We start from the raw sequence: 12,207 nt of genomic DNA, 5'->3' as shown, positions 1-12,207 counted from the left end.
CCTCAGAGTCTGGAATAAAAATGGAACCCAACAGAAGGTGCCCAGTGAGCCCAGCATAAGTTAAGCTGGTGGATCCCTCTTCTCCTCAGAGCAAAAGTGCCTCTTGTGCCTTAAAAACACAAAGCTTTGGGATGCCCTTAGACCAGATGAGGCATGATTCAAATAAACCACACACAATAGAGAAATGGGTAAGAATATGTCATATTCTGAATCTCTTCTCCCCTGCCCCACTTCCCAACCCCTCCAAGAAACTTCTTTAGCTCGATGGCTTCCACCCACCCTGGCTCCCACTGACCACAGCTAGGGCTTCAGAGACCCTTGGGCCTTTTCCAAAATTTCTTCTCTGATTTGGGGGTAATTAGGATGCTCTCTGAGAACCTAGGACAGAGGAAGAAAGGGGTGCAGCATCAGGCAGGGGGTGTCCATCTCTGCACCAGGACCAGGCAACAGCACCAGCCCCCCACCCCACCCAAATGTATCCCAGGGGCTTACAATGGCTTACATGGTGGCAGACTTCAATGGCCTCCACAAATCTCTTGTCCTTCAAGTAGTTGAAAGCGAGTTTGAAGCCTGTCCAGGGGCACAGGGAACACAGACAGTGGCACCCTAACTACCCAAGAGCCAGGGTTTCGGTCCTCCTGCCCAGTGCCCAGGTCACCCACATGCACCTTGGCTGATTGCCTTACCAATGCCAGGATTGGCGTGATGACTGTACTTCCAGGCCAGCTCGTAGTTGGTGGCTGCATCTTTGTAGGACTGCTCCTTCTCCATGATGAAGCCCATGTACTCATAGGCCTTGCAGCAGGACTGTAGGGAAAGCCACACCCCATCCCAGCACAGGGTACAACCCACAGGGGAGGGGAGATTTGGGGGGGCAAAGGATGGTGGTGAGCTGCATTAACTCTAACCTTTCAGGGTCTCCAGTAGCATCTCCCACCTTTGCGAGGGGTCGACCGTGTGCCCCCTCCAGGCTACCCCGACGTTGGCATGACCCCTTTCCCCACAGCTCTCCGGCTCTGACCCCGACACCCCTTCCCATCTAGCTTGGCTGCCCCACCCTGACCGCCTCCTCTTACCTAGCCCGGTCCCACTCCCTGATCCTGCCCCTGGTTCCATTCCCATCTTCCTTAGCGTGCATGTGCCCTCTTTTGTCCAGCCTCTTCACATCAGTTCTAACCTGCACCTCCTCTGCCCCCGATGCGCACGCGCCCCTCGCCCCCTGCCTCCACCGGCGTCCCCGCTCCCCCAACGGCGGCGCGCCCCCTGCCTTGTTGTACTGCACGCAGCGCCTCAGCAGCTCCGATGCCAGGTCGAACTTGCCGCCCTGGCAGTACAGGTCCGCCAGCAGGAGCCAGCTCTTCTCCAGGTCCTCGGCCTCATCCAGCGCCCACGGGGCCTTGGCGAGACGCTTCAGCTGCGTGCGCGCCTTGGGGACCTGCTTCAGCAGCGCGTAGGCCTGTGCCATGGCCAGCAGGGCGGGGACGCTCTCCTTCTGCGCACGGGGGTGGGGGTGGGTGGGGGGGTAGGGGGGTGGCTGGTTTAAGCTGGCGTGAGTGCACTAGGCCCCCAGCCTCGCCCCACAAGCCACCTGTCCCGCGCGCCGGCCCACCTCAGCCTGCGCCATCTCGATGAAGGTGCCCAGCGCCGCCTCCACGTTGGCCTTCTCCCTGGTGGCCAGCAGGCAGAGACTCTGCAGCAGTCGCAGCTGGGTCTGGCCCCGGGCCGAGTGCGGGTAGAACTCACGCAGCAGCTTCTCCGCGGTGCGCACACCATGCTGCTCCGAGCCCTTCCTGTCGGTGGAGCTGCAGCCATTGGACACGGGAACCCGGAACCCGTGGGGCCCTCACTTGGCCTGGACCCCGGCAGCTCACGAGGCTCTCCCCTCCTTTCCCAGGGTCCTGCCCCTGCGCCCCCACCCCCACCCTAGGTCAGCCAGGCCCCTACTTGCTCTCAGCCACCAGATTCTCAAAAGCCTCTCCGCCCACGATCTCGTTGTCTGGGTTCAGACAGATCTGCACCATGTAGTAGGTGGCACTCTGGCCCCACAAGCTGTCCTTGCGTGCTTTGTTTAGGAACTTCAGTGCTTCGTTGGGTTGCCCTATGTGCCTGTAGCGGAGAAGAGAAATACCCAAGAACCAGAAACAGAAACTGAGGGCCAGTGAGGGCAGGGACTTGCAGGGACCACTCCCTGAGTCTGTGCACACTAGGGCTGGATCACTGCTTTTCACCCCCACCCCCCACCCCAGATCTGCACGCTGAATTGCTACAGAAGCCCAGCGTGTCCGCTAGGAAGAACCCCCTGCTAGAGATCATGCTGACCTCCCTTTCCCCCCTCCACTCACCAGCAGTAGATGCCTCTGCAGTAGTTGAAGCCTGGCTCCAAAGGAATGCGGCTGGACATCTTCTTGGCCAATTCAAAGAAGGCAGGGGCATCTTCAAGTCTGCCACTTCTCCATAGCAGATCAATTAGTTTATTCAGTACCAAAAAATTGTCTAAAATAAGAAAGCAGAAATCTCCAGGCTATGCTAACCACTAGCTAGATCCGTCTGGGTGCTGCCAGATGGCATGGAGAAGGGAGGGGACCAGCAGACACTGCCTGGTTTGGGCTGAGCCTGGACATCCCAGCAGCCTCAATGTCTCCACTGGTCTCCACAGTTGAGAGAATTATCATCATCATACTGAAAAGTAGTAATAATAGCTAACACTTGTACAGTACCTGGCATGAAGCGCTTTGCCTATATATTAACTATACAACGGGGTACCAATGCTTCCCATTTCACAGATGAGGAAACTGAGACACAAAGAAGTTATCTGCCAAAGGTTACACAGCTGGTGAGTGGAAGAGCTTGAGTTAGACATAGGCCATCTGGCTCCAGGATCCGCACTCCTAACAGTTGCACTCGGCTAGGCCTCTAGGCAGAGCTGGTTTTGGGCCTCCAGGGGCTCTAGTCTGAGCATCAGGTATGGTCCCTGCCCCAGCAAGAGTGTGGTTTGATACTGCAATGAGGGAGAAATGTAGCTACCCATAAGGGAGAATTTCGAGCCACCTCCAGGTGCTGTGACCTCAGAAGGGAGCCACATTCAGTCCAATGGCTGTGATGTGGGGAGAGACAGGTTCTCCTGGGTCTGGTGCCAAATGCTGCCCTGCCTGAGACCAGGAGACCAGGAACTGGCCCCTTGGACTGGGGAAGGGCCAGCATGTTCCATCAAGGCTTTATCAGTTTCCTGCCGCTCTGGGAACAAATCAGAGAGGAAGGGGCTTCCTCTGCCAGTCAGGAAGGAGGGGAGGGGCCCACCCTTCTCAAGGGAGAACAGTCTTTGCAGGGTGGGAACTGTTGTAGCCAGTCTTAATGCAGGCAGTTACCTGGCGCTTTCTCCAGGACTTGGTGGTAGAGATCGACAGCAGCTTCATATTTTTGTTTTCTAAACATCAGGTCAGCCATCATCTGTCAGAAAACACACAGTGCCCTGGAGTTCCCTGGTGGGTAGGCTGGCCAGGGGTGGGGATAAGCAGGGCTGGTGAGAAAGCACTTCCAGGGGAAGCTTCTCTAGGCACTGGGAGAAGTGGCCCCAGGAGGAGCCCAGAAGGAAGACCTGACTGGGGTTAGAGGGAGAGGATGTAAGTGGGAAGAGAAGCCCAGGGCTGGACACCAGAAGGACCCTTTGACAGGCTGCAACAGAACTAGCCTCTCCGCCCGTGTCTGGAAACTGCCAGCTGCAGGCAGCAGCAGAGGTGGAATGCGGGCTCCCCTCTTCTAGGGGTGGCCCTGGTGGCTGCCTGGATGTTAGGGAGGAGAGAAGTCAGGCAGGAGAGCGTTTTTCCCACTCTCTTCTTTAAACCCAGGAACCTGTCCCACCCTTGCCTTCACCAGCTATAGGTGTGGTTCCCCCTCCACCCCCCCTGGATGGGCCCAGGAGACTGACGTGGTCCCTGCTGCCACCCCTACCTGGTGAAGGGCAGCGGCCCCACACTCCATCCCCTCTGCCTGGCAGCCCTTGTTGTGTGGGGCAGCCAGGCGACTGAGTTCTAGGGCTGGGAAGCAGCCCTCAGAGTCACAGGGAGCCTGGGGAGGGCAGGCAGAAGGTTCGGGGTTGGGGGCTCCTACCACAGAGGCGGTCTCGTGGTGCTCCTCAGACTGTAGGAGGAGGGCACAGTGCTGCTCACACAGGTCCAGCTGTCCCTGCAGCAGGAAGAGTCGCGCCAGCTCCAGCACCACCTGTGACAAGACCAGACAAAACGGACCAGCGAGCGTCAAGGGGAAACTCCGAGGCTAATGTCTCCCGCTCTCATCACCCATTTCTGTTAGGTCTCTGGCCCTACTCTTTTCCTTTACCAGTTCTCCAATCATACCATGTGTTTTACTAACTAAGTATAACTTGTACCTCTCCTTCAGCTCTGGCTCTGACCTAACCATCTCTGGGCTGCCTTCCGTGCCCCAGACGCGGAGCAGGTACCTATCTTCTGAGTTCCCACAGTGTGCAGACCCACATGCAGGCACATATCGTGTAGCACTGGAACTACAAATGTGCTCATCTGTGCCCCCTCCCTGAGGCAGTCTTTGGGCAGGGATAGGTCTGGGCCCACCGTCTCCCAGGCCTAGCACTGTGCCTGGCATGTTTGAGACATCTGTTAAACGAGTACATGTTTTGTTGTTGTTGTTGTTTTAAATATTTTATTTATTTGACAGAAAGAAAGAGAGAGAGAGCACAAGCAGGCAGAGCAACAGGCAGAGGGAGAAGAAGAAGCAGTCTCCCACTGAGCAGAGAGCCTGTGGGACTCAGTCCGAGGACCCTGTGATCACAACCTGAGCCAAAGGCAGATGCTTAACTGAGCTACCCAGGTGCCCCAAATGATTGTTAAATGAATGAATGGCTGGGCCACTAAGCTTTTTCTCCGTTCTCCTAGTATGGACTCCACCCACTCTCTCTGGAGAGTCACACCACCCTCATGACCCTAAACCTCCTTGGAAGCTTAGTCTGAGTTTGTGCCCAAAGACCCCAGGCAGCCACAGCTCTCACTGTGTCACCACCTCCAAGGGGGACCCAGAAATGCCAGACTAACACGACTTTTGGCAGGGTCTTTCCCACTCCACCTCCCACAAGTGGCTGTCCAAAGTGAGGCTTCCCAGACTTGGTTCGAGGGCCCCACGGTCAGCTAGAGCAGGCTCCCCACACCATGGGTCTCAGGGCCCTTATACCTCAGGTACTCAGCAAGGCACAGGAAAGGACCTGGTCTCTGCCCCTAGCAGGAAACTCTGCAAGGCATCACAGCCCAAGAGAAGGGGGAGGCTCTGGCTTTGAGGACCCCACCTTATTGTCAAAGGGCGAGTAGAAGAGGGCATCCTTATAAGACCGCACTGCCTTGGCAAACTCCTTCTCTGCCAGGTAGTGCTCCCCAAACTGGACACAGATGGAGGCTGCCAGTTGCTTCTGGGAGGGGATCATTTCTGGTTGCTCCAGTGGAACACGCTTCAGGATCCGAGACTGGAGGTCCATGGCCTGAGGAGACCCGTAAAGTCAGGATCAGAGACTCGGAGCCTGATGTGCTGGATCTCAGGCCAATTCACAACCAGTCTCCACGCTCTGGTTTCTGTGTCAGCATATTATCAGAAAGGGCATCTCAAGTGCCCTTGAGCAGATCTGGGTCACTCTGGACAGGCAAGGCCACTGGCTGAGCACTCGGGAGTCAAACTGGCTCTGCCTTGGGGGCAGGAGTAGAAGCAAAGGCGCCCAAACAAAACACTCCAGTGTACTGTCCTTGTTTACCTGTTTCCATCACACCCTGCTGCCTCCTTGTCTAATCTGCGCTTGCACAAGCCCAGAGTAGGTGCTCAGAGCAGGCTGGGTTTTGACAGATGCATTTACTCTGCATACTACCCTGCAGGGACTCTGAGGCAGCCTTCACAAATACCCACGACATAAAATGATCAAGTGAGTAACCCGGGAGTTTCGGAAGAAGACGGATTAAAGACACCAGGGTCAAGCTTTGGGATTTCTAAGGGCCAAAAGGGAGTGGGAATCTGGTGGGAAACAAGGGCATAAATCATCTCAACAGTTAGAGAGTGGGCTCTGCTCTTACACCCACAGAATGCACCCCTTTGCCCAACAAGTGGCAGACCATGCCCTTGCTGGAACGAGAGAGGAAGGTATGGCAGGAATGGCCAGGAAGTGTCCCACTGAGGCAGCTGGGTGGGGAAAGACCTTTGTTTGAATCAGGTCAGACCTGGTTCCAATCTCACCTCCACCACTTACTAGCAGTGAGATTCCGAGCATATTTCTTTTTTCTTTTTAAAGATTTTATTTATTTATTTGACAGAGAGAAATCACAAGTAGATGGAGAGGCAGGCAGAGAGAGAGAGAGAGGGAGATTCCGAGCATATTTCTTAACCTCTTGGAGCCTCATCTGTGAAGCAGGAACGTCCCAGTGCTGTATCTCAAAGGCTACCATGAGAATTAATAAGAAAGCAAAAAGCCTAGTATAGCACCCACCACAGAGCATTCAGTGACTGGGAGCTCCTGGTATTGTCGAGTATTATCACCTCTAGCATCCTTGAGGACGAGGGCACCTTCCTCCTCCCTGCCTTCTCCAGCCTGGCCCAGCTGGCCTTCAGGCACTTTGGGGCACCATCAATGAAGAGCACAGGTATGGGGATAAATGGAAGGCAGAGGCCTAAGGTGTAACCTAGGTTCTCTTTTGAGGGCCAGCTCTTGAGCCTTCTAGACCAGCCTTCCTTTTATAGCTCCCATCAGGAAATGGCAGATAAAGAGCTTGCTTGAGTCTGTTGTCTATCGTCAATTACCTCGTTCAAAGTTCCCATCACGTCCTCTTTTTTATGACTCTTGTAAACCTTTGCCAGCAAAAGCAAGCACTTGACATCATTCATCATGGATGGGATGTCCTTGACTGCAAAATGGAAACTCAAATCAGTGTTCTCTGGCCCCTGGGAGGCAGGGGATGGGGGAGGGAGGGAACTGGGTTCAAGACCCCTGCATCATTCTGCAGGCAAAGAGAGTGTAGGAGGCGGTGGGGGGCACAGTATGCTGGGGGAGAGACTTTCAGACATGGCCTCACCAGAGTCATGTTCCAGTGCTTGTTTCAGAACTTTCTCTGCCTTGCTGAATTTCTTTAACTTCAGGAGCAGCTCAGCCAGATCACAGCACAGAAAGTCCTGTCCACTGATCTTCTGGGCGGCCTCATAATAATTAATTGCCTTAGGGTAAATGGGAAATACTGGCATTGGGTTTGGTTTTACCCTTGAGTGCCTCACACCGTGTTCCCCTCAGCGGCCACCACTGTGTGTCCCCGCAGAACACAGAAGCCTGAGATGGAAAGGCCCTCCCAGCTGCAGAGGGCTCAAGCTGGGCAGGTGTATATGGAGGGGTGGGGAGAAACGGTGGCTGGCTTCTGAATTCTCCCCTTGATACCCCATTCAGCATACCCCATTCAGCAGGGAGCTGAATGGGGTATCATTCAGGGTGGAAATGCAGCCAAACTCCCCTCCCATCCTGACCCTCCTACCCATACATCCTCCTCCCTCTTCCCTGCTGGGCTGTCTCCCCCAACCCCACCCCTACCTCCCCACCCCAACCTAGCCTGACCTTGGTATATTGGTGGGTTTTCACATAGGCTTGCCCAATCCTGCTGACGAGGGATGCATCGTGTGGGTTCTTTCTATAGGCCTCGTCATAAACCTCCAAGGCCTTCTCAGGCTGGTGGGGAAAGTATCCAGAGGTCTCTCTCTCTCTGTCTCTTCTCTCCCACTGGAGACATGAGATCAGAGGACCATGTGGCAAGGCCATGAGGCTTTCACTCACCTCCTGAATGTTCATGAAAGCATCACCCAATAGCAGGCTGGTGTGGGGACCAGGCAGATGTTCACAGAGTTCCCTCCAAAAGCAAACAAAAACTTAGCTCAGACCTGTGCATCTTTCATGTTTCTCAATCCATCTCCTCCTTTTCTTTCCCACTAATCCATTCATTCATTCATTAATCCATTCATTCATCACCCAATACTCACTGAAAGCCCACTGTGCACACTAGCCACTTTAGTCTAGGCTCTCCTCATCTGTTTTCTGGACATGCCAGAACTTCCACCCATTCCTCTGGCCTCCACTCCCAACTCCCACCCCCCTCCCAGACCCCTCTGCATAAGCAGGCATCCTGCTCTTTCTTTCTTTCTTTCTTTTTTTTTTTTTTTTAAGATTTTATTTACTCATTTGACAGAGACAGACATAGTGAGAGAGGGAACACAAACAGGGGAAGCCCAACGTAGAGCTTGATCCCAGGACCCTAGGATCATGGCCTGAGTCAAAGGCAGACCCTTAACAACTGAGCCACCGAGGCACCCCTATCCTGCTCTTTCTAAAACTCCATGTGACCATGTTACTCCACTGTTCATTGGTTTCTCACTGCTCCTGGCTTCGCCTCCCTCATCCCCACCCCCCTAGCACTGCTTCCCCACTGGATTGCTTAGGCAGAATTTTGCTTGAGGGAGGGGCTGGGAAGGTACTTTTATGCCCCCACTGTCAAATCATATAGGACTTCTAACCCCAGCTCTCCACCCTCCTGCACCTCTCATTGGCCACATCAAGTCACTGGACATTTCTTCAGGGACAGACAGAGACAGAGCCAGGGCAGAAGTGCATTCCCGTGGTTCCCCCCAGAATGTGGGGCCATACAGGGCAGCCAAGCAGGACAGATTTGGTTCCAGGTCTTCAGATCTCAGCAATGAGCCGGCCTGACTGACTCAGCACACTCAAATTCTGACCCACAGGAAATTCTGTACTTGGCATCTAACACACTTGGAGGTCGTGCACTGGAGACCCAGGTGGAAGAAACACAATCTGGAGGAAACACTCCCTAAACCAACACTGGAAATGCGGCTGTCAGGGTGCTGCCTCCTGGGGCTTACCGGTAACAGCCTATGTAGAGGCGGGTGTCTTTGCGGGTCTGCAGGTAGATGTTGGCCATCTTTTCCTTGGCTTCTGTGTAGCAGGGTTGCTTGGGCGTGATGTTCCTCAGCATGCTCAGTGCCATGTCCACATTCCCCTTGCTCAGGGCCAAGTCCACGTTGGCGATGGTGATGCGGATCTCCTCTGGTGTGCCGCTGAACTCATTGATGGCGTCCTGCATGATCTTAGTGGCCTCATGCTGGGACATGGGAATCCAAAAGACGCTCTGTTAGCTGTCACCCACCACACTTGAAACCTCTTGGAGGAGACTTAAGTGATCCCTCTTCCCACTCCTAACCCCTGGAGAGAAAGGAAACAGAGACAGCTGGGAGCATCCTGCTATACGGAAGCCAAGGGGAGGATGGCTCACATCCACCTGCAGAGAGGTTCCAGTGGCAGAAAGGAGAGACAGCCCTTCAATGTCCACAACTACTATTTCTGGGGGATGGCAGGGGGAAGGTGCTCAGAGACCTGGGGGTACAGAAACCCATTACTTTAAGAACCAGCCTATTCTTAGCACCTCAATGTCCGTTGGCAATTCCTTCCTGTTGGAGACCTATGACACATCTTGTATTTTCCTGCTTTTGGTCAAAGGTATGTTTTATTTTTATTTATTTATTTGAGAGAGCGCATGCATGTGCACACGTTCATGCAGGAATGAGGGGTGCAGAGGGAGAAGCAGACTCTTCGCTGAGCAGGGAGCCCCCAGCCCCACCCCGTAGGACTCTATCCCAAGACCCTGAGACCATGACCTGAGTTGAAGGCAGACGCTTAAAGGACTGAATCACCCAGGTGCCCCAAAAGTATTTTAATGTTATGGTATTTGGTACATAAAAGTCCATTTGAATTATTTCTTCATTATATTTATACCCTTGATTACTTTAACAAAGTACCTTTCCCTATTTTGGTGATTTTTGACTTGGGTTCAGTCTTACCAGACATTTCTTCCTCAACCTCTGCTTTCTTTTTGTTTGCTTCATATGTTTGTATCATGTTTTTACTTTCATTCTGGGTCCTTTGGTTTTTGAAATATAGACAGTAAAGGTTCCTTCTGTTTGCTTGTTTAAACCACTCCAATGCCTCTTTTATTTAATAGGCACATTTATTTCATTTACAATTTTATTATCACAGATACATTCTTAGGTTTTCTGTCAACTTGTTTTGTTTTCATTTTTTTTGTTGTTGTTGTATTCATTTTTACATGCTGCTATGTTCAGCTTCATTTCTGCCTAATGTGAGGTTCTGCTTTCCTTTCTTCATAACTCTTGAAAAATGTGGTGTAAATCTTCTCTTTTAAGTTCTACCAAGATGGGTGCCTGGGTGGCTCAGTGGGTTAAGCTGCTGCCTTCAGCTCAGGTCATGATCTCAGGGTCCTGGGATCGAGTCCCGCATCGGGCTCTCTGCTCAGCAGGGAGCCTGCTTCCTCCTCTTTCTCTCTGCCTGCCTCTCTGCCTACTTGTGATCTCTCTGTGTCAAATAAATAAGTAAAATCTTAAAAAAATTCTACCAAGAGCTATCTTTCTATCAAAAAACATTTTGTGAGGGCGCCTGGGTGGCTCAGTGGGTTAAGCTGCTGCCTTCGGCTCAGGTCATGATCTCAGGGTCCTGGGATCGAGTCCCGCATCGGGCTCTCTGCTCAGCAGGGAGCCTGCTTCCTTCTCTCTCTCTCTCTGCCTGCCTCTCAGTGTACTTGTAATTTCTCTCTGTCAAATAAATAAATAAAATCTTTAAAAAAAAAAAAAAAAAAAGAAACATTTTGTGAAAACTTTGTTTCGCACTCTATAAAGATGGAAAAAAAATTGCATATAGTAACCTCACCTTCCCTTCACATCCTCCTCCCTGAATTTTTTATGGGATACTATTGTTATTTTGACTTTAATAACTTTTATTTCAAGAATTTAGCTATTATGCTGGCTTTGAGTCGAAATGACTATAATTATTTCAATGTAATTATATTTAGATTTATTTAGATAAGTTCTATGCGTCCTTTTACAGTTCAGATTTTTCCCACTTGTAAAAACTTCATTTATTTTGTGTTTTGGTTGTCTGCATTATATTGATAAGTAGGTTTTTCAAAATATTTTAATTAACACCATAATTCTGGAGTTATTCAATTGTTTAGAGAATCCTTTATTGCTTTCACATATGAAAGACATCCTGGGGGACATCCCAACCCCTTCGATATTTTATAAGTATTGTTCTGTTACCTCCCTGAATTTAGTATAGTTGAGGAAAAGTCTGAGGCCAAGTTGGTTCTTTTTTTCTCACAGCTGCCTTCCCAGATGATTGTCAGAACCTTCAATGACATTGTGAATCCTTGATTCTCGTAATTTCATTAGGGTATTACTATTAGGATATTTCTTGGTCTTAATATTTTACTGCTATTTCTCTAGCACAGAGTGCCTTTCTGGGTCACTGATTCATGTCTCCCCTAAAGGAATCATTCTCCCAGTACCTCTCTGATGTGTCCCCTGTTCCGTTTCATCTCCCTTCTGCAGAAACAGTGATTTTGCATTGGCTGGCTATCTGCCTCTTTCTTTCTTATCTGTCATCTTCTCAGATCACTTCAGTGATTTTCTCAACCCTTTCTCCCATCAGAGAGCCTCAGCAAGGGTTCAGCCATTTTCTATTTTTTTCGGGGGACTAATGAGATTACTGCTTCCTGTAGCTTGGCTAGTGAACCCCTTTGTGGATCTCTGGTGCTCTGCTTTGAGCTAGTTTTTACAAGAGTCCATGTTCTTTTTATTTTCATTGAGTCCACAAATTTTTTTTAAAATATTTCTTCTATTTTGTATAATATTTTCTCACAAAGTGTAACCCTCACTTGTCTTTGGCTTGTGATTTTGTTTCCTCTCTCCTCTTTCCTCCCTCTGTCCTTCTCTCCTTCCTGCCTTCCTTCATTCCCTCCCATCCTTTCCTTCCTTCCTTCTTACTTTTCCTCCCTTCTTCCCTCCTCTTCTTTTTTCCCTCCCTTGTTTGCCTCCTTCCTTCCCTATAGCCACCATGTTGGACCCCTTCTGATGACTGCTCAGTCTCAAATGCCATTCTCATTCCCTTTTCTTATTAACAAGGCTGGAGAGGGAGAGGGCCTAGCACAACTGCCCAGAAGCCCATTTCCTTTGAGCTTCCTGTGGGTCCTCCCTTGTGGGGTAGACTCTGTGAGAAGCTGGGGTCAGGATGGAACCCCTGGTTCACAGGAAGGCCTCAGTCTACAGATCCTAGAAAAGCAAGTGGCAGAACTGGTTTTCTGGTCA

The 12,207-nt window shown here is 51.3% G+C and overlaps 1 protein-coding gene across 7 annotated transcripts in view; it reads right to left on the bottom strand.

Annotated features, from left to right (window-relative positions):
• The window catches only part of TTC21A (tetratricopeptide repeat domain 21A), a 36,373-nt gene that overhangs the window by 2,864 nt on the left and 21,302 nt on the right, over positions 1–12,207 (bottom strand). The window contains exons 15-29 of one of the 7 annotated variants that reach the window (XR_014315743.1): positions 8,914–9,152; positions 7,817–7,889; positions 7,601–7,711; positions 7,074–7,212; positions 6,802–6,905; positions 5,312–5,500; positions 4,108–4,218; positions 3,366–3,447; positions 2,343–2,493; positions 1,945–2,106; positions 1,610–1,802; positions 1,268–1,492; positions 687–807; positions 493–570; positions 296–378 (exon numbers count right to left, since the gene is read on the bottom strand). Coding sequence is in view for 6 of the 7 variants with exons in the window: in XM_082746052.1 (XP_082602178.1) it covers positions 301–378; positions 503–570; positions 687–807; positions 1,268–1,492; positions 1,610–1,802; positions 1,945–2,106; positions 2,343–2,493; positions 3,366–3,447; positions 4,108–4,218; positions 5,312–5,500; positions 6,802–6,905; positions 7,074–7,212; positions 7,601–7,711; positions 7,817–7,889; positions 8,914–9,152 (2,046 nt within the window). In the remaining variant the exon portion in view is untranslated. Of the gene's footprint in view, positions 1–185; positions 379–492; positions 571–686; positions 808–1,267; positions 1,493–1,609; positions 1,803–1,944; positions 2,107–2,342; positions 2,494–3,365; positions 3,448–4,107; positions 4,219–5,311; positions 5,501–6,801; positions 6,906–7,073; positions 7,213–7,600; positions 7,712–7,816; positions 7,890–8,913; positions 9,153–12,207 lie in introns of those variants that run through there. The other 6 variants (XM_082746054.1, XM_082746052.1, XM_082746055.1 and 3 more) reach the window with 6 other exon arrangements.

Source organism: Mustela nivalis (assembly GCF_964662115.1).
Source record: "Mustela nivalis genome assembly, chromosome: 1".
Lineage (NCBI taxonomy): Eukaryota > Metazoa > Chordata > Mammalia > Carnivora > Mustelidae > Mustela > Mustela nivalis.
This window is presented reverse-complemented; position numbering and strand designations above follow the sequence as displayed.